Source organism: Notothenia coriiceps, unplaced genomic scaffold (genome assembly GCF_000735185.1).
Source record: "Notothenia coriiceps isolate Sejong01 unplaced genomic scaffold, NC01 NC01_scaffold00000288, whole genome shotgun sequence".
NCBI classification, from domain to species: Eukaryota; Metazoa; Chordata; class Actinopteri; order Perciformes; family Nototheniidae; genus Notothenia; species Notothenia coriiceps.
Window position 1 is genome coordinate 129,522 of NW_011332989.1, and position 22,200 is coordinate 151,721.

Consider the following 22,200-nt stretch of genomic DNA (forward strand, 5'->3'; position numbering starts at 1 on the left):
TTCCCCGTTCGGTGTCGTCCGTCGTACGTACGTCTACGAGTTAACGTAGGGTTAAGGGTAAGTACGTAACGAACTAAATTAGTAAACTAAAGTTGTCGTTGGTCGTTAGTAGTTTAGGTACGTTAGGTTTTAGGGTAGGTTTGGGTTTTGGTAAGTGTTTAGTTAGGTAAAGAGTTGTTAGAATTAACTACGTTTCGGTAAACTAACTTCCGAGGTATAACAAAAAGTTGTTACTTAACGGTTTTAAACGTAAGTTAACGGTGGTACCTTTATTTGGTCGCGTTCCGTGGGGTGGGCTGTATTGTGATACTATTTGTGTCGTATTTTAACGTTTTAGGGGACACAAAAGTGCAATTTTTGATCCTAAACATTTTAGAAATGGATTCAACATCGTCAAAAACCTCCAAAAGCACTCGAAAATGACCAAACCGGCGAAGCCATTTTGTTTCTAATGTCTGCATATGTTCATTAATTCAACTAATTGTGGAAATCGCCCAACATCGCCTAACCGTGCCATACATTTGATAAAACTTTGGGGTACACTACCATACATTTCCAGGTTCACACTGCTGCCCAACACATGCTCACCTCCCTCTCTCTCTTCCCTCCAGCTTGAGATCTTCCACTCGGTGATGCACAGGAACTACCAGAGGAAGACGGACATGGACGAGCCTCCCAGCCTGGACTACGAGGAGGATGAGAACGGGGTGGGGAAGAGCGAGAAGAGGAGGGCCAAAGACCCTCAGTACGCCATAATGGACGACAAATACTACAAATATGGCATCAAGCCGGAGTGGATGATGATCCAACGCATCATCAACCACAGGTGAGGCTTGTGTGCGGGCATGTATCTGATCTTTTATGTTTACAACCTGTCATTACTTTTATCGAGTCCTATAAAAGCAGTGTTAACGACTTGAATGAATGCCTAGAATGTACTGCTATGGTTTAAAAAAAGCAATCCAGGGTCATCACAGTCTTATTAGTCGGCGTGTAAAGGTTTTTTATGCCTGTTTAAGTGCATAATGGTGCTTTACAACTGGGTGTCCCTGGCAGTGTGGATAAGAAGGGGACGTACCACTATCTGGTCAAATGGAGAGACCTGACCTACGATCAGTGCACCTGGGAGAGAGACGACCTGGACATCCCTGACTTCGCAATTCACAAGAGCAACTACTGGAGTCACAGGTAGAGTAACGCAACCACACAGCAAGCCAGTAGAATGAAACAGTTTTTAATGTAGTAAGGGTGCCGTTTGAGCTCATTTCATTGGACAATGGGACCGTAGAGCGTCCCAAAGTATGGAAACCTGCTGCAAGTCAATGCAGAGCTCCCACACATTTATTCCTGGTATTTACACGTTTTTTTCTCTTTTTCTTTCTTCTGACAGAGATGCGATAATGAAGGAGGACCCAGACAAACCCCGGAGGATGAGGAGCAGGAACCAGGAGTGTGAAGAGGACTCTTCTGCCTCGCCGGTCACTGATGTGAGTTTACTGCAGTTTCACTTTCATCAGGTCTTATTTACAGCTGCTTCCTTTCTGTGTTTCACTCCGATTGAAATTGAAGGCAATGTTTTAATTTTTTATATATAAAATGTATGTACTCGAATATTACTTAGTGAACCGTTCCATTTAATGTGAGACAATATTCTCTTTCTGTGTTAGGTAAAGTAGTCAGTAAAATGTACATAATCTTCAAAAATAGAATAAAAATGAAACAATATTTATTAGTTTTAGATTATAAGCTTTATTACATATATCGCTACCATAAACACAAACGGCATGAATTTCTGCAGAGATCGAACAGACTTAATTGGACTAAAGATAGCTGTGTCACAATCAGGTTTTTTAATCTCTACTCATGTTCTCCCCTTTTCTCCGTCCAGCCGACGATAAAGTACGAGGAGCAGCCCGACTTTGTGACGCAGACGGGGGGCACGCTGCACCTGTACCAGCTGGAGGGTCTGAACTGGCTGCGCTTCTCCTGGGCTCAGGGCACCGACACCATCCTGGCCGACGAGATGGGCCTCGGCAAAACCATCCAGACCATCGTCTTCCTCTACTCGCTGTTCAAAGAGGTACCGGAGCCTCATGGTGCGGTCAGTGTCTCACTTCACTGGAAGCTACGTGTCTGACTTCCTCTTCCTCGTCCTCTTCGTCCCTCAGGGCCACACTAAGGGTCCGTTCCTGGTCAGCGCCCCGCTCTCCACCATCATCAACTGGGAGAGGGAGTTTGAGATGTGGGCGCCGGACTTCTACGTGGTGACGTACTCGGGAGACAAGGACAGCCGCGCCATCATCAGAGAGAACGAGTTCTCCTTCGACGAGTCGGCTGTCAAAGGAGGGAAGAGGGCCTTCAAGCTCAGGGTGAGGAAATGGACCTGACACCGAAGGGAAACAAAACGTGTTTCAGTTGAAACTGTGGGGATTATAAGATTGTGTTTTTAGTTTTTTTATTTTCTTATTTATTCGTTCTTAATGTTAAAATGTTACAGAATCAGTTGGTTTTACACATTTTTGACATAATGGAAATATGTGAAATGGGATACCCTGATAAACTGTCCTAGGTTTTAGAATAAGGGCCCAAACAATAATCAAAAAGGTATTTAGAATATATATTAATTACAAATCTAAAATTTGAGAGGTTTCATGTAATATGCAGAAGCTATAAGACACCTAACAATAACCAAACATCCTAAAAACTTAACTTAGCTCAGAGTAAAGGAACTTGTGCCAAGCCATTCAGTTTCCTCTTACTTCCCTGCAGAGAGACGCTACCATCAAGTTCCACGTTCTCCTGACCTCCTACGAGCTGGTGACCATCGACCAGACGGCGCTGAAGTCCATGGACTGGGCCTGCCTGGTGGTGGACGAGGCTCACCGCCTGAAGAACAACCAGTCCAAGGTACGGTAGCTATAGAGTGTGTGTCAATGAAAATATATACATCCTACTATTTAACATCAACATCTTTGATAAAAAGCCCTTATATTGGTATCTAACGACTTGAAGGTTTCCAGTTGCCAAAAGTACGTGTCAGCGCCCTCTGGTGGACAAACGTATAATAAGGATTTGTATTGTTTGTGCAGTTTTTCAGGCGTCTGAACGACTACACGATCGACCACAAGCTGCTGCTGACAGGAACTCCTCTACAGAACAACCTGGAGGAGCTGTTTCACCTGCTCAACTTCCTCACACCCAACCGCTTCAAGTAGGACTTCTCACACACACACACACACACACACACACACACACACACACACACACACACACACACACACACACACACACACACACACACACACATATATATTCACTATGGCCGTTATTACCAGTCCTTCACCCTGTCCATCTCTCTGCACAGTAACCTGGAGGGCTTCCTGGAGGAGTTTGCAGACATCTCTAAGGAGGACCAGATCAAGAAGCTCCACGACCTGCTGGGGCCTCACATGCTGCGCAGGCTGAAGGCCGACGTCTTCAAGAACATGCCGGCCAAGACCGAGCTGATCGTCCGGGTGGAGCTGAGCCCCATGCAGAAGTACGACACGCTGAGGGGTTAAAGAGGAAACGAGGATACAGGCGGATACATTCCTCTCTAGCTACATCTTTGACCATTTAGCCTAAACCTCTTCAATTGGCAATCTTTATCTGATTAATTATAGAGCGCTGATTCATGATAAAATAGTTAAAGTCCTGACATGTTACCAATAAGAGGTTATTGAGTTAATTATATTTTGAAATGTCATTATTTGCCATTGATAAATGTGGTTTAAATGGATTGAAAGCTATCTTTATACTAATCTAAATGTACTATGCAATAGGGAAATAGAAAAGGAGACGCAGTAACTTCAGGATATTTGTATTAAAATTAAACAATGGAGACGAGAGAGATATAGGATGTCTCTCTTTGTTTTATATATGATTATAATTTCAATTTGCTTCTATGTTGTTAAATACAGAAAATACTACAAGCTGATTCTGACCAAGAACTTCGAGGCTCTGAACTCTAAAGGCGGAGGGAACCAGGTCTCCCTGCTCAACATCATGATGGACCTCAAGAAGTGCTGCAACCACCCCTACCTCTTCCCTGTCGCCTCCATCGTGAGACACACACACACACACACACACACACACACACACACACACACACACACACACACACACACACACACACACACTCTTGTCCTTAGCAAAACGCTTTTAGTATAGATATGACAGAAGAAAAACAATCAAAGTTTTACATTATTCACTAGTATTTCACTTGTGTTCCAACCATTTGCACACACACACACACACTATTCATTTGTCCTGAATAGCAGAACAGCGACATCTTGTGTTGATATTCAGCGCTGCTTTTGTTCTATATTTATTCTTATAAAGAGGCTTTTGGGTTTCTTCCTTTCCTGTAGTGTGTTATATTGGTTTTAGTGGATGTAAATGGTCTCCAACACATTGTACGTGATAGGCTAAGAGGCGGGACATCTCTAAGCGATCTCCCACAAAAAAGCCAGCCAGCTAACCAATCACAGCAGACTCTGGTTTCAGACAGAGGGTGAAAAGAGGTGCTGCAGCACAAGTATGAGGAAAATAAAGAGCTTTTTGAACATTAAAGCATCTAAACAGTCACAGTAAAGGAGCTAAATACAAATATGAATCTGAAAATAAGCATAATATGTCCTCAGTTGTTTTTTTACTTGAGGACTTGTTTGTGTGTGTGTTTTTTAGGAGGCCCAAAGAACCCCTAACGGAGCTTACGAGGGGTCGGCCCTCTCTAAGGCCTCTGGGAAACTGACGCTGTTGGAGAAGATGCTGAAGAAGCTGAAAGATCAGGGGCACAGAGTACTAATCTTCTCTCAGGTACAAACCAGCGTCTCCCTTCACAGACGTTCAATCCGTGCCACCACTCCTCCAGAACTGGTATTCCAACTGTAACCGAGAATAGCTGAAAACACATATGACTGTTTTTCTCTCCTTCCTTTGTAGATGACCAAGATGCTGGATTTACTGGAAGATTTCTTGGACCATGACGGGTACAAGTATGAGAGGATTGATGGAAGCGTGACGGGAGCAATGAGACAAGAGGCCATCGACCGCTTCAATGGTGAGAGAGTGGATGATATACATCAGGATTGAAATCAGCATCGAGGCTATTGGCTTAGTTCCCTGACATGGAAAGAAATAAGGCATTTGACTTCAGGGCTGCGACTAACAATTGTTTTCGTTATTGGTTGGTTATTGGTTAATCTGGTCCATCGTGCTTCTCATAGTCCAAGGTGACAGTTCAAATGACTTGTTTCAACCCAACATTCGAAGATGTTCAGTTTAATTTGATATCAAATATAAAAGTAGTAGAAAAACGACATATTTGAGAAACAGCAGAACTTCCTGCGTTCTGTTTCTGCCTTAATTCACTTTATTTGTGTTGGTTAACACAAGGTCAACAGTGCAATGAATAATACATTACATTAATAAATGATAGCACTATACTGTATACCTGCATGTAAAAGGGTTATTTGAGTGTAAGTGATGTACCGAAGAGGTTTCATAATGCAAATGCTGGAACAATACTGCGTTGCTGTTTGCTTTGTGTGCTATTTTTAGACTGCAAAGCTGGATTTCTCTGTGATAATCACGTATTATATTTCACGAGCAGATGGAGTCAGTTTCTAGAACTAAAGCCAACCTGACTTCAGTTACAAAGGCTGATAAGCACTGGGTTGATGCTGACTTTGTTTTCATGTGGAATTTGGCTTTATCACTAAGCAGCAGAAGTTGGCAACACCTGGCATTAAATCACACAGTAGGGATAGTTTGGATGAGTGCTGAAGGAAAAATGGGGAGGATCCACACAGGGGGAAAAAAGTCAAGTCCATTTGTATTTGTCAGTAGGGGCTTGGACTGTGAGCCGTAGGGTCGTCGGTTCAAGTCCCCGAACAGACCTAAATATGGAGTGTGGACTGCTACTTGGAGAGGTCCCAGTTCACCTCCTGCCCTGCCGTGGTGCCCTTGAGCAAGGCACCAGACAACCCCCTTCCCCCATCACTCCCATTGCTCCCCGGGCGCTGTACAATAGCTGCCCACTAGACTCCTGGTACCAGAGTCCTGGTACTAGGATGGGTTAAAAGCAGAGAACACATTTCACTGTGTGTGCTATGTGCTCTTCATGTGTGACCATTTAAAGAGGGTTTCATCCCTCCTAAATCTATTCTATTTATATAGCCCAATATCACAAATGTGCCTCACAAAATATGACACTTCGGAAAGGAAAAACCTTTAACAGTGGAAAATCTTGTAAAACTTTACTGGACTATAAAAGTTTTAATATCAGGCAAATTACCAATATGACAAGATAGAGAGTTATATACTGTAAAGCAGGGGTTTCAAACTCAATTTCATCGGGGCCACATCAGCATTATGGTTGCACTCAAAGGGCCGGCTGTAACTTTAAGACTATATATATATAAATACATAATAAATATATAACAATGTATTATATTACATTATTGCCTCTGCATTGGATTATTATCGGATAGGATAATAACTTCATAATTAACTACGTCTGAAAGCAGAAGTCTAGGCAAATAATTGCAAATCTCTCCAGTGAGCATGTCACAAAATGAGATGCATTGTGGGACATGTAGTTTATGGGCAACATGCTTCTGTAATGCGGCATGTAACCGTATAATAATAATATATTCTTTGCGAGCTCTTGCGGGCCTTGAGTTTGGGATAAAATGTGTTTTATTTATTTTTTAAATGATAAAAACTACAGCTGTACAGCAACACTTTCAATATCTCTTGATCTCTTCTGAAATCATCTTAATGGTTGCACAGAGGTTATAGCAATTGCAAAAATATAATCAATAAGATCCTGTGATCTGAACTGATGAATATTACTGTCTGTGTTTCTCCTCCTGTCTGCAGCCCCCGGTGCTCCTCAGTTCTGCTTCCTGCTCTCCACCAGAGCCGGGGGTCTGGGCATCAACCTGGCCACCGCCGACACCGTGGTCATCTTCGACTCCGACTGGAACCCTCACAACGACATACAGGTGCAGTGAAACAACACATAGCTGCAGCATATCATGTTGGTAAATCTAAATAAGGAATGATAGAATCCGATTGGTTTGAAAAACATGTCTGTCTTTGCATGGGGTGTTGCTGTTTCTACTGAGTACACTTTCATTGTCTTTTTTGCCACTAATGAAACAATATGCAGCAAGTAAGCCTTTCTCTTTTCCACAGCTCCATCAAGGATTGTTCCTATAGTGTAATACAATGCGTCTATTTGTAAATCATTGTTCAAAATGGCAAGTATTTCTGTCTGAACCTATTCCCAGTGACATGTGGAATATACCCCTGTGTCTTTGTACACTTTCAGTTGTTTTCCATTTGAGTAGTTTTCTTAGAACATGAATAAACAAATGTCACATTTCTGTGAACTATTAATTATTGTACATGATTTAGGTGACAGTTTATACATACAACACAAACAGCAGACAAACTCTCCCTGTACGTTTTTTCATTTTCATTTGCTGATTTAAAGGTGACCTATCATGCAAAAGGCACTTTTGTACGTCTTTTATACATGAATATGTGTCCCCGGTGTTCCAGGGAACTCACCAAGTGTCAGAAAACACAACCCTCTCTATTTTCCTCCATTCCCAAATCTCTTAAAAAGGGGCTGCAACGGATCTGATACAGACTGATCCAGATTTGAACACTTCTATGACGTCACAGAAGTTACGCTACGGCTATTGGGCCAACTCCACCAATCAGGAGGAGACAGCCACGGACATTGCCGTTCGAAAGCGCTGGAGACGCTGTAGTACATATTTCAGGCCACCAGATGGTGCTGTTCTCACAGAATCAGCCCATGCAAAGACACTGTTAAATTGAGCAAAATGAGGAATGGCTAAAATGCATGATCTGTTTGGTATTTTGAAAAATGAAAAGTATAAATATGCCTTATATAGGTATGGTCCTACACTATATTATTCAAATATAGCATGATAGGTCCACTTTAATAATGGTGAATCTCTGCGCAGGCGTTCAGTCGAGCCCACCGCATCGGGCAGGCCAACAAGGTGATGATCTACCGCTTCGTGACGCGGGCCAGCGTGGAGGAGCGCATCACAGAGGTGGCCAAGAGGAAGATGATGCTGACCCACCTGGTGGTCCGGCCCGGCCTGGGGTCCAAAGCCGGATCCATGTCCAAACAGGAGCTGGACGACATCCTCAAGTTCGGGACAGAAGAGCTCTTCAAGGACGAACTAGAACGTGAGCATGTTTCCAAGTAAAATAGACCGTACAGTCAAATATAATGGTGATGGGTTTTTGAGCTCAAATAAGGAAGAGTTGGCACGCTCATTTTCCTGGATAAGATTATTTGCTTTCACTCCCTTCTATCTGATTTCATCTTGACACATTTGGCTTATTCTGGTATTTCTTAAAAAATAATTGGTTAGCAGGAAAAGGGTTATTTGTCTGTAAGATCAGGACAAAATGTTTCCTCTTTTTGAACTCCCTGTGCGGCAGGAATGAGGAATAATACGGGGGGGGATAAGGGAGAGGACGAGGGCAGCGTGATCCACTACGACAGCAGCGCCATCGAGCGGCTGCTGGACCGCAGCCAGAGCGACTCGGACGACTCGGACGTGCAGAACATGAACGAGTACCTCAGCTCCTTCAAGGTGGCCCGGTACATGGTGCGGGAGGAGGACAAGGTGAGAGGGAGCTTTTTTTAGACATTAACAATATCTAAACTTTCCATTATTTTATTATTGTTACTCACTAAATTAAGAAATAAACTCTCATCAACGCTGAGGCAGCATCTTCACACAGATATCATAGATCAATGAATAGGCCTGATGTGATTACTTCTCCGTTCAAATGACCAAAACTTAAAGAAGTATAGTTTTTTTTAAATATATACTGTATATATGTTGCTGGCATAAAACATTTGCATATGTTTTGTTCCAGGACAATTTCAGCTTTTGATATATCTTAATTTGTTGCATTTGTTTGTATTTCTATTTGTCCGAATATTTCGTGTTAGGGTTATGGAATTATGATGTCAAGTTTTTATAGTATTTTCAGATTTTTGTTAATGCACATTAGACATAAATGATAAAAAGTTAGATGTTTTGTTATAGGGCATGGGGGAAATAGGATAAAATATACATTTGAATAGCACATTTATTTAAAATAATATAGCTCGTTTCATGATATCGAGACCTTAAGCGTTTTATCAGCTCTGTAAACAAATGTGTAAAGTAGTTGCATTGAAAATCCATATATGTTATAGTAATGTGACTTCTAACAACATGATTTATGTTTATTCTAATTAGAGACATTACATCTTTGTATGAAAAATCCTCACTTCCAACTCTGCAGATCGAGGAGGTGGAGCGTGAGATCATCAAGCAGGAGGAGAACGTGGATCCTGACTATTGGGAGAAACTGCTGCGGCATCACTACGAGCAGCAGCAGGAGGACCTGGCCAGTAAACTGGGAAAGGGAAAGAGGAACCGCAAACCCGTCAACTACAACGACGCAGCGCAGGAAGACCAAGGTAGGGACCGGGGCCCGAACCCGGAGCTGAGAGTCCGATCTCAAGTAAGCTGAAAAAGGTGGTTTTTGGATGTTAAAATAAACCCCAGGAACCTTACGATTGCTTCCACATGTATTTATTGTTAAGATTTATTCTATTTCTTACAATAAACTGTGGGATTTAGGGTGATGTGTGTTGGGAAGTGAATGGGCCTGGCCTATTGACAGACCACCATGTGCTGTTTCAGAGTGGCATGCTGACATTTCAGATAACCAGTCCGAGTACTCAGTGGGCTCCGAGGAGGAGGACGAAGACTTTGACGATCGGCCAGAAGGTAAGGAGACATCAAAGCATGAGAGAGACATCAAAACCAGTGACAGATGCCTGTAGGAACACACACACACACACACACACACACACACACACACACACACACACACACACACACGCACACACGCACACACACGCACACCGAGCAGGTCTGGGTTGAGTTATTACAAATTGAGTTAGCTCTAACCGTGACCTGGCAGAGGCAAACGCGTTTTTAGCCAAAAAATGCAGACCTCCTTCTTCCTCCTGAACTTCAGAGGGAAACGCTCGCAGCATTTCAGAAGTTTTTTTTTTCGATGTATCGTCGAAATACTCTCTGTACATTTTGGGGAAAAGTCTGTTTTCCTCTCTTCACCAAAACGGTGTTTTTACCCGCAGGTCGAAGGCAGTCGCGCCGCCAGCTGAGGAACGAGAAGGATAAGCCTCTGCCTCCTCTCCTGGCCAGAGTGGGAGGAAACCTTGAGGTCTGTCCGACCTTCACTTTGTCTTATCGTGATATGACTGGAATCTGACAAGCTTGTTTTGAATCGAACGCAGATATTTCTCTAACAACCATAAATCGGAGATGGCAGCGAGGCTATAACATCTCCAAAAACTCTGCTCATTCATCACCCTGACATCGGGGGCTTATATAACGCCTTGCATTGTTCAAAAGTGGATTCAAAGTTTATTTTAGTGCAGTCAGAGCAGTTGTATAAAGGCCTTGGGAAGTGTGAGAAAGAGACATTTTCTCATCCTGACACTCTTCCAGATGAATAGCAATACGTTTAAACAGACTGACATTATACCCAGGCAGCGCCAGATTCCCTGAGGAAAAATAAACTGTAAAATATACGGTGATTTTCCACAGGTGTTGGGCTTTAACACACGCCAGAGAAAGGCTTTCCTGAACGCAGTGATGCGCTGGGGGATGCCCTCTCAGGACGCTTTCTCCTCCCAGTGGCTGGTCAGAGACCTCAGGGGCAAGACGGAGAAAGAGTTCAAGTAAGGAAACACTTCAATGTAATCTCTATTTCTACCCAACATTCAAAGGTCACCTATTATGCGAAATCCACTTTTTCATGTCTCTTCTACATCAACATGTGTCCCCTCTGTGGAAAGAGATTCTGAAAGTTTCAGGAACAAAGACCCCCTCTCTTTCTGTCCTGATCCATTTCTATAAAAACCTGTCTGATCAGATTTTGGCCACTTTATGATGTCATAAAGATGTTTTGGCTTGTGTAACCATTAGCCAATCAGCAACCAAGGTAACCACCCCCCCCCCACCTTATCACCTTATCACCTGAATCTCCTCCTAGAGCACCATTGTGTTCTTTTTAACCAAATATCTCTCAGAGGGGCGTGGGGAGGGGCTCCTTATTTTCATCTAAAGTAACAGACAGAGAATCAGCACTTTTGAAACAGAGGGGATTATGGGATGCTGCAATGATCTGTTTGGTGTTTCAGCCAATCAGAGACATGTTCTGTATATATCTGAGACCTATGATATATTGATGAAAAACAGTGTCATAGGGGATCTTAAACCAAATATTCCTCTTCTTCTCCACCAGAGCGTACGTGTCTCTCTTCATGCGCCACCTGTGCGAGCCGGTGGCTGACGGGGCCGAGACGTTCGCAGACGGCGTGCCGAGGGAGGGCTTGTGTCGCCAGCCGGTCCTCACCCGCATCGGCGTCATGTCCCTCGTCAAGAAGAAGGTTAGACCAATGCTGATCGCCTCCTAAGTCAGGACAAGTGTGGGGAATAATGAAAACTAGGACACTTAAATGTCTCTTCCTTAGTATTACAGTCCTGGTTGAACACTTATGGCTACTTGACAGCTTTCATTCCACAACAAACTCCTTGTGCTAAAATACTACATACATACCCATTTTTATTTATGATTGATGTAAGTGCTAAACTCAGTATCCTTAAATTCCTTCCCAATGAAAGCCACCCCAGTTTGAATTAACAATAATTTATAATATGATGTAAGAAGAGTGGAAATCAACATCTATTAAAACATTTACACCCTGACAAGCATTTCTCCCTTCTGTAAATATATAGATAGGTATTTAAAACCTTCTCCAGGAAATGTCGTACTCCATTACTAACAATTAATAGCAATAAATGTAAAAGCATTAAATGGTTATTTGTGTAAAAGCAGACCCAACATATTACCAAAAACAGGGTTTGCTTGGTAAAAACCTCAAATATCAGCAGTTTGTCTACAGGCACTTGTCAAGTCAAAAGATATATTATATTTACCAAACTCCAAAGACAATATAATCTTCAGGTCGTAAATAAACTGTCAGAAGTACTTTTCTAGTGATGAAATCAACCGTGACATCCTGAGAGACGTTCTGATTATTCTATTACTGTCAGCTCGCCAAACATCTGCGATCCAGTTTTACGTCCAACCTGTTGAAACGGGCCGACATCCCGATCTGCTATCTCCGCCAGCGCGTGATTTACAGCCAGGCGAGCGGGGCATGTGGGGGGTGAGTTTGAATAAGGTGGCGTTAGGTAAACCGAACACATGCCAAGCTTCTTTTTTTTTTAAATTTCATGTCCAGATCCAGGAGTTTGAGCACATCAACGGCCGCTGGAGCCTCCCAGAGCTCAAGCCGGAGGTCGTATTGGACAAATCCTCCTCCAGGGCGTCCTCTCCGGCCATGAAGACCACCAGCACCACCCCCGAGGCCTCTTACAACAACACACCTTGCACCTCCAAGCCAGGTAACACTTCTACTACGTCCAGCAGGGGGCGCTCCAAGTAAAGGACAGCAGATAATCTAACATGCAGTGTGTCTTTGTGCAGCCACCCCTGCTCCATCAGATAAGATGGAAAAGAACGGGAAAGAAGGGGACAAAGAGGAAGGGGGGGCGTCGTCCGACAAAGAAAGAGCGAAGGAGAAAGAGGGGGATGATGGGAAAGAGGTGGAGAGCAACAGCACTGCAGACCCTGAAGAGGTGGGACACTCAGAGAAAATGATTTTAACTATTGGTTTTCACAGCAGAGTTGCAGTATGTTCTTATCGAAAGACATTTCTTTGCATTTTTGTACATTTTTCCCATTCTGCGTCTTTTTTAAGACGTGAAATGTTTTGTAAAAAATACTTTTATTCCTACGTTGCCTGATTTAATTTTATTAAGAATACTAATAAGAGCATGTAATGGAGTCATAGGAGTGTTATAAAAAATATATATAAAATAATAAATATATGGAATAAAGAGAGAAATAAATTAAATAAATAATCAATATGAAAATATAAAATTATTATTATCTATTTATTTATTTCGGTATATCTAAAAAAGAAGATCTGTGTATTGCATAAACTGTACTTAATTTGTATTATTTGTAAATGTCATTTATTTATTTTTATAAAACGGAAAAGTCAAATCAAGCAATCTGATTGGTTCTTAGCCGTGATATAATGAGCGTATATCACGGGTAGAATTGTAGTTACTAGTTTCTACAGCTAAGGGGGTTGTCGTCTTATTCCGTTGATGCCGGTTTATTTCACGACAATTCCCGTTACATTATTTTCAACTGTTGTCCAAAGCATGCCATCCATTTTTGTTCCGTTATTTCTTTCTGTCAGTGCTTTCTGTTCCCTTTCCTTCAGCTTAAAGAAAAACATACATTGTTAACGCTTGGCAACGCTTTTAAATAACTCCTGCTTTCAATGGAATTATAGCGGGATACTCATATTAACATCAAAGGGAACTGCCAGTAAGGAAGAAAAAAACAATCACTCCAGCATGGTCTGGGAAATGACCTTTCACAACGTTAATGGAATCAATAGCAGAAAGCCTGATCTGTTCAAATCTATTTAAAGCCGACATTTGAAGATTTTGTGTTTCTTTTTCACAGTGTTCTTTTTCGACAAAAGACGCATCACAAACAGCGTCCCCGAGTGAAAAGAGCGAAGACAAAGAGGAGAGCGAGCTGAAGGAGGAGGAGAAGAAAGAGACGACTGACGCCACACCGGAGGAGAAGAAGGACCAAGAGGAGAGTAAAAAGGAGACGCAACAAGAGGACGTCAAAGAGGAGACATCAGGTAAATACGAAAACACAGAACAGGAACTTGATAAGCCAGGTTGGTATTAGTCCTTGCTCACGTACTGTTTCAATCAAAAAAGTAGAAAAGGCGCCGGAGGAGAAGGAGAAGCGGGAAGAAACACCAGCCGCGAGCGAAACCACGGACAACAAGGAGAAGCCCGAGTTGTCTGATGTCAAGAAAGGTACGCTCCGATGTCAGTTAAAGAAATCTAACATGGAAGAGTTTTTTTTAACCTAATGACACCTTTGCTGTGTTTCTCGATAACAGAGGAAGTCAAAGGTGAAAGGGATGCTGGGAAAGAAGTGAGAGCAGCGAGGGAGGATTTACCCCGGGGGAACGGGAGGCTTCTCATGGAGCGACCTCGCTTCATGTTCAACATCGCAGACGGCGGCTTCACTGGTCAGTACTGATTCTGCTGCCGTGTGCACATACAAAAATACTACTTTAACTGGACTACTTTCATCTCTTTCCACAACTTCAACCATCTACGTTTACCTCTTCAACATTTATCCCGGGTATTTTAGCTATCATTTTTATCATAAAAGACAATTCTCTTCCTAAGCAATCTTTAAGAAATTACTAATCTAATGAAAATTAGGTACAAAAAATATAAATATTTTCCCAGGCACTTCTATTTAATTAACTGCCAAGTTGGATGTAATTTCCCAGTCACAGTTTTGACTTGGATGTCGACAACAACTCAAGTTATTAAGTTATAATAACGGCAACTCAGATATGACAAGAATTCAATAATAGCTTCTTGCTAATGTAGAACCTATGACACCGGGGTAGGGAGTTGTGTTTTTCAGGACAGCCTTTTTCTATCTGTATTTTTCTGTAAGTGAAGGCTAGAACAATTCAGTTCACTGCTATACTTCATAATGCCTACCTCTTTTTGTAGAATACATTCCTCAGATCCCAAGAAATATGTATGAAGACCTCTGACGGATCACAACAACATTGGAACATTTCAAAGGTCTTACTAGTAGTGCAATTATACTTTGACTTTACTATTTTAAGCCATTTCTGTATCCCTGTTTAATAGATTTAGAAGTACCTGTATGTATCATGCAAATCACCCCTGTAATGTATACAGTTAAATTAATAAGATTTGTTTTTCTCAAGTAAACACACTACAGAGCGCCTGAAGCCGAGGACAGAAAGGTGAAAAGGTAACAATAACTTAATAACATGTCCAAACAAGCGTCTAGGCAGTCTAAACAACACAAAGCCTCGACTAAAGCAAAGAAAACATTCCCGTTGCTTTCTCCCGCTTCTGTACGAAAGCCAGAACCATCTCCCGGCCTTGATCACAAACCCAGAAAAGCTCCTTGTCCCGTGGAAACACCTGCAGCCAGGTTTCAGCCAGCTCAGCACTTTGAGTCATTTTTAGCTTCTCTCCGCAGAGCTGCACACTCTCTGGCAGAACGAGGAGCGCGCCGCCATCTCCTCGGGGAAGATGAACGAGATCTGGCACCGCCGACACGACTTCTGGCTGCTGGCGGGAATCGTGATGTATCCTTGATGGCGGTTGCCCGAGCGATGACCCCGCTCTGTTTATTTTCCTATAAGCCTGCCGAAGCACAGCGTAATAAGTAAACAAGCAGGCCAGAGCTGGGTAAACAGCAAGCTGTGTGCTGGAAGCAACTGCAGTCGGTCATTTAGTTCATGTTGCTCCCTCTATTATGGTAATTGAGGCCGTGCAGCATTAATGTAAACGGTGTTTGCACCATTCTGCAAGACAATCATGAGGTCCATTTAGTCTGAAGTAACAGGGGACAGGAAATGTGTGTATCAGAAGCTGCCTGAAACCTTTTTTGTGCTAAAACAACTGCACATTTGTATTATTTTGGGCACAACATGTTATTTCTATAAGGTCAGATAGAGACAGATACCACTATTATGTCTGTTACCAGGGCTGCCAACACACACGCAATTAACCCATATCTCACGCACTCACGTCACACTTGCCTTTCCTCACGCTAAGTTTTCGTCCAAAAATAAATGTATATAAAAATAAAGTGAAGGAACAGCAAAACGAGCGGTCTACGAAATGAGACGGTCTTCTGGCTTAGTTCAGTAAAGTTGGAACGATATTGGGAGATTCTAATTTCACGGATCAATAACTCATGAACAAAACGTTATTCAGACACAAATGACGTCTACTAAGTACCGCGGTAAGGTTAACAACGAACTACAATCACATTTTGATCAAAAAAAGCCAATACGCGCCGTCCTCCGAGCTGGCGACACATTACATTGGTCTCTATCCGCAGCCGGAGAAGAAACGAGTGCTCAGGGACCGTCTGCAAAGTGCAACTCCGAAAAAAGAGAATACAATCATATTCAATCACTATTATACAGCTTATTACTACCAAACTCACTACACACATCAATAGTCTCCTGTGTGTCATACTACAGCAAGGAGTTTGGAAGAATATGCTTTTGAATAATTTTGGGGAATATTTATAATGTAAATCTTGGCATATATGGCATCATCTTAAATAACTTTACTATTATACAGTATATTTCTACCAAACTCACTATTTGCATTGTTGTTGTTAGCATCTGGTTAGCTAGCTGCGCTGACGGATAGAAGCTGTTTCTTAAACAATGAGAGGGAGAGCTCTGTCCTGTCAGACTGAGAGATAACTACAGCTCAGTGAGGTAAGGGACTCTCTGTTTAGATAGTTAACTTTAGTCTAGTTATCTCAGTGGGTCTCAAACGTTTTGGTCACCATTTATGAGAATAAATGAAACAGTTATGAAATACTATATGACAGTAAAACAAGAATACAGTTTAAAAGGTGAGTGATTTGTAAAATATCCATAAAGAAAAAGGAAATCTGTTTACCATACATTCATTTTGCTCTCAAAGTGCATCAGGTTGATGAATTTAATTTTAATATTAAAAAAAAAAGTCGTCCCGGGGAGCATGCCCCCTGACCCCCCTAGAGGAGGTGAGGACCCCCCCCCCACACACACACTTACAAAATAGCACTTTACCTCTGCTTACACCTATATGCTATTTTATATGCTGTGAGCTGATTATCGAGCCTTCATTGTAAGAGTCGCGGGTACACTGTGTATGTGCGTATTCCACTGTAGCGCCCGGTACATTAATGGGAAACCCTAGTTTGTACATGTTCAACACATTTGTCAAACTGTACACATGAAAGTTTCTTTTTTCGGTTCACCAAAAAGAAAAATCTCACTCCAAGCTGAACTCAAATGTTGGCAGCCCTGCTGTTATTCTGATCAAAAATCGTGCTCAATGGCATTAAAACGAGAAAAAACGTCGCTGAAGGTTAATCCATAGGTTATAGCAATGTGTCTGTCACTTTGAAAAAAGTATTGATTATCCATAATTCAATTTTTATGCAAAAATCGGAGAAGAAAAATGTGCTGCTGTGACGGAGCGGACCACATGAGTGACTGACTCCGCCACTGAGAGCCGACACACACACACACACACACACACACACACACACACACACACACACACACACACACACACACACACACACACACACACACACCAAACATTTCCTGCTCTCTTCCTAAAAGGAACCATGCAATTTCTTATTTATTTTACGTTTGTTAATTATGGGGTATGATTATGTTAAGAGGTGGTTAACCTGTTTATGTTTGATTCGAATTTTTATGTTGAAATGTGGTTTTGAGCTAATTGTGTCACCTGTTGACGGTAAGCCTGTGGGAGGGACTATGGGCTCAAAAGGGACGGGGTTTGGCCCTGGAGAGGGTCACTCGGGAGATTGTTGCAGTGAAGGCAACACCTGAGCATATTTACTCTGAATAAGGGATGGACGGTTTGATTTGGACGGTTATTTTTTTTGTTTAAGTTGTGCTGTTTCGCTATATATTTTTTGTTGCTGTAAATAAAGTTTTGGAGCTTAACCCAACCGACTAAGCCAGTATTTTTAAACGGACAAATAGAGCCCCGTCACATATGGTGTCAGAAGTGGGATGGCTAGTCGGAGGAAGCTGGGCGGCATTGCGGAGCGGCGCACAGGACTACGATCCCGGCGTCAGCAGCAGGAGGAGAGCGCGGCTGCCGGGTCGGAGCGGGCGATGATGAGGACGGGTCCTGGGTGGGCCCAACGGCTCCTGCGGCCTCGGGGTCAGCCAGTGGACCAGGGCGAGAGGGGTTCCTGTTGGCGGAGCTCCGGGGACCTACGGAAGTAGTAATAAGGATGCCCTTTCAATCGCATTAGTATGCATGAAAAGTGACAGGTGGTGTGACACACCTTTCCCTACTTATGCTAGTCCCCCCTCCCTTTGTTCGAGGTGTTATCACACGTAGGTGTGAGATCCTATGATGTGAGGGGTGAGGTGTCATCACACGTACAGTGGGGCAAAAAAGTATTTACTCAGCCACCAATTGTGCAAGTTCTCCCACTTAAAAAGATGAGAGAGGCCTGTAATTTTCATCCTAGGTACACTTCAACTATGAGAGACAGAATGGGGGGAAAGAATCCAGGAAATCACATTGTAGGATTTGTAATGAATTAATTGGTAAATTCCTCGGTAAAATAAGTATTTGGTCACCAACAAACAAACAAGATTTCTGGCTCTCACAGTGTGAGAGCCAGAAATCTTGTTTGTTTGTTGGTGACCAAATACTTATTTTACCGAGGAATTTACCAATTAATTCATTACAAATCCTACAATGTGATTTCNATTATCTTAACTTCATTCACATGCTTTTATTCCATGGCAATACTAATGTTGAGGTATAATGTTGTATAATGTTTTTATAATTTCTATGCCATGACGTTTGTATTTTGTTTTTGTCTTTGCTTTTGTTTGCTTTGTACAGCCCTTTGAGAAATGTCTTGTGATTTGGGGCTATAATACATTTTTATTTGATTTGATCTGTTAGCCAATCTCTCCCAGCCCAAATGTGTTTGGTTACATACAGATATTAAAAAGGAACTTCCTGACCTTTGTGCAGCACGGCGTTGGCCGGCTTGTTTCCTGCCAGCGACTCCTTGCTGAGGTGCTGGTGGGACTCGGCCAGGCACTCCACCTCTGTGAAGCGGGCATTGAGCGCCATGGCGGGGTGGGAGGGGTCCTGCGTCATGTTCAGGTACGCCGCCCGCCGCAGCTGCTCCTCGATCACCAGCGCCTGCTCCAACAGCTGAACGACAACGGGGGCAGGTCATGAGGGAAATGGGGTTTCTTTGTGTGTCAAATTAGACTCAAATCACCCATTTTATCTACTTGTAATTTCAATGCAAAAGTTTTGTCTGATTTAATTGTATTAAGCATACTAATAAGTGCATGTAATGGAGTCATAGGAGTGTTATAAAAAATATATATAACATAATAAATATATGGAATAAAGAGAGAAATAAATACAAGAAAAAACCAATATAAAAATATTATATTTATCTATTTTATAAAAATATATATTAAAAAAAATCACAAAAAGAATAGGAAAATAAATGTGAAAAAAGGACATAAAATAATAAATAAGTAAATATAATATATGGAATAAAGAGAGAAATAAATAAAATAAATAATCAATATGAAAATATAAAATTATTATTATCTATTTTATTTATTTCGGTATATCTCAAAAATATATATCTGTGTATTGCATAAAATGTACTTAATTTGTATTATTTGTATATGTCATTTATTTATTTTTATAAAACGGAAGTCAAATCAAGCACTCTGATTGGTTCTTAGCCGTGATATAATGAGCGTATATCATGGATAGAATTGTAGTTACTAGTTACTACAGCTAAGGGGGTTGGAACCACGCCCCTTAGCTGTGATATAATGACCATATACCACAGCCTATCGTGAGCTATTGCTTAAAGTGGACCTATCATGCTATATTTGAAACATATTGTAGGGCCATACCTATATAAAACATGTCTGGTATTTTGAAAAAAAACCTTCACAAACAGATCATGCATTTTAGCGATGCCTCATTTCGCTCTATTTGCTCTTTTCCAGCCCTGTTTTTGCAAGGGCTGATTCTGCTTTTGTGGCAGACTACAGCGCCACTTACAGGCCTGGCATATGTACTACAGCGTCTCCAGTGCTTTCGAGAGGTCTCTCATTCCCCTGATAGGTGGAGAGTTGCCCATAGAGGCGGAGCACCCCTTTTCTGACGTCAGAAAAATTCAAATAATAATCAGTTCCGTTGCAGCCCCGTTTTTAGAGATTTGGGTATGGAGGAAAAGAGAAAGGGTTGTGTTTTCTGACACTTGGTGAGTTCCCTGACACACCGGGGACACATATTCATGTATAAAAGACGTACAAAAGTGCATTTTGCATGATAGGTCCCCTTTAAATATCCTCTATTCCTTGAAAGGCCGAGCTGTTAATCCACTGTGTTTCCTTGTCGGCATGGAAACAGTAATTCTAGTATTTTGAAATAAAGCTCCGACCAGTGATTCAGATTTGCCCGGTACAAAAAGAGGTCATTTGCTGAAAATGTGTTGCACAAGAAGGGTAAAGGCTAAAAACATACTAATGGGAAATATCTATTTTTATTTTTGTGCTATCTGGATTGCACAAAAAAAGCTACACATATTTAGAAGAGAGAGACGAAATACATGTTGAAATAAATAAGAAATATGGTTTACAGAGCGAAATACATAAAAGAATGAATACATTTGGAAATATAAAGACAAAAATGTATATTTCTTTATTCAGTTATTTCTATATCTGTTTTTAAATACACCCGATTTCATATATTTAATGTATTTTTTCTGTATATTTGTTTATTTTTGTATAATGAAATGAGCAAAATAAGTGTTTAAAGGTGTTACACAACCAGGTTAAAGGCTTAACACCTTCTAAGAGGAAACGTTTTTTATTTAGTGCTCTTTTATGCCATCATGATGACAGATTTACAAAGAAAACTACTATTATTTAGCAAGAGATAACCGGGAATGTGAAAGAGACGGAGATACAGTAAATGAGGATGTTGCGGCAGGATCTGAAACATGTGAGCGGCTCAAAAACAGGATGAGGGCTCTTCCAGAAATGCAGCGGTCAGCCAGTATGTGGGTGTCGGGGCATCGGTCAGGTGATGGAAGACACTGCGAAATGTGACTGAAATAGTTCCTGTCTGGTATTGAAATCTGTTATGTCATGTAGTTTTGCTTCAAACTGCTTTGTATGGACGTAATCGTTTAATAATTTGAGCTTGTTTTAAAGGTGCCCTGTTAAGTTCAGGGTTCATATCAGTATGTAATGTCTCTACTAGGGACGTGTCTTCATGCTTTAATGTTCAAAAAGCTCTTTATTTTTCTCATACTGCCTGTGCTGCAGCACCTCTTTTCACCCTCTGTCTGAAACCAGAGCCCAGTCTGCTCTGATTGGTTAGCTGGGCAGCTCTTTTGTGATTGGTCAACAGCTAAAAGATGTCCCGCCCCCTTAACCTATAATGTACAATGTGTTGAAGAGCTAGCCAATTAAAGCGCTAGTGTTACGTTGTGATGTCGCTACATTATGGAAGTAAACAAAGCACTACAATGGAGGCGTTTCAAACAGAGCTCCTTTAAACCCAAAGTGAAGCTGGAGCTACGTCTCGTCTCACCTTGAAGCGTCGAGCCAGGAACTTGTTCTTCATCTCCAGGAAGTTGCCTTTATTCGCCTGCGACTTGAAAGGCTCGTTGACAATGGCGAACTGCGGGTCGTTCTGGATGTCCTGCCACCGGGCGTAGCCGTGACTGACACCAGGGTCAAGGGTCACGTAACACTTTTGGGTAGGAGACAGTGTATCCAACATCATAAAAGTAACATCACAGGGAAGCTAAGTACTGAACATTTTGTAGCTATTACGGCCCGTCCACACGGCGGCGTGCGTTGAAGCTTCAACGCTTCTGCCCATTCACTTTGAATGTGGTGACGTCACGTTTCGCCAAACTGCATTGTGGGAGCGAAGCGTAGATTTGCTCGCGACGAAAGTTGAGTAATGTTCAACTTTTGAAGCTTCGGCGGAAGCGTCAGCCAATCGAATCATATGCCAGTACAAGCTCTAGCCAATCAAACCGCGTGCTTGTGTGTCTGGGGCGGGAGATTCATGTGATTGGTTGTTGGTCGAGTTTCAGCCCCCCCCCCGGCCGGCATGCGACAACGCACGCCGCCATGTGTAGGAGCCGTAATGGGCAGCATTACGACAGATAAGGTCAGAAGAGCTTTATTTAACAGCTGGTCTTATGTCTGTGACCCCTCCTGTTGTTAATTGATAAGCCTGAAACATGCACTTGTCAAGGTTCAGAGGCAAATAT

At 42.1% G+C, this 22,200-nt stretch overlaps 1 protein-coding gene across 1 annotated transcript in view; it reads left to right on the plus strand.

Moving 5' to 3' along the window:
- chd3 (chromodomain helicase DNA binding protein 3) overlaps positions 1-22,200 on the plus strand; it is a 45,198-nt gene that overhangs the window by 10,079 nt on the left and 12,919 nt on the right. The window contains exons 11-36 of the mRNA XM_010795019.1: positions 612-826; positions 1,057-1,188; positions 1,391-1,487; positions 1,889-2,080; positions 2,169-2,369; positions 2,770-2,907; positions 3,090-3,211; positions 3,365-3,538; positions 3,960-4,101; positions 4,726-4,857; positions 4,984-5,101; positions 6,925-7,049; positions 8,046-8,277; positions 8,536-8,723; positions 9,394-9,571; positions 9,819-9,884; positions 10,259-10,344; positions 10,731-10,864; positions 11,431-11,575; positions 12,434-12,596; positions 12,679-12,830; positions 13,735-13,921; positions 14,004-14,105; positions 14,192-14,323; positions 15,331-15,439; positions 17,908-18,098. Of these exons, the coding sequence (XP_010793321.1) occupies positions 612-826; positions 1,057-1,188; positions 1,391-1,487; positions 1,889-2,080; positions 2,169-2,369; positions 2,770-2,907; positions 3,090-3,211; positions 3,365-3,538; positions 3,960-4,101; positions 4,726-4,857; positions 4,984-5,101; positions 6,925-7,049; positions 8,046-8,277; positions 8,536-8,723; positions 9,394-9,571; positions 9,819-9,884; positions 10,259-10,344; positions 10,731-10,864; positions 11,431-11,575; positions 12,434-12,596; positions 12,679-12,830; positions 13,735-13,921; positions 14,004-14,105; positions 14,192-14,323; positions 15,331-15,439; positions 17,908-18,098 (3,853 nt within the window). The remainder of the gene's footprint in view (positions 1-611; positions 827-1,056; positions 1,189-1,390; positions 1,488-1,888; positions 2,081-2,168; positions 2,370-2,769; positions 2,908-3,089; positions 3,212-3,364; positions 3,539-3,959; positions 4,102-4,725; positions 4,858-4,983; positions 5,102-6,924; positions 7,050-8,045; positions 8,278-8,535; positions 8,724-9,393; positions 9,572-9,818; positions 9,885-10,258; positions 10,345-10,730; positions 10,865-11,430; positions 11,576-12,433; positions 12,597-12,678; positions 12,831-13,734; positions 13,922-14,003; positions 14,106-14,191; positions 14,324-15,330; positions 15,440-17,907; positions 18,099-22,200) is intronic.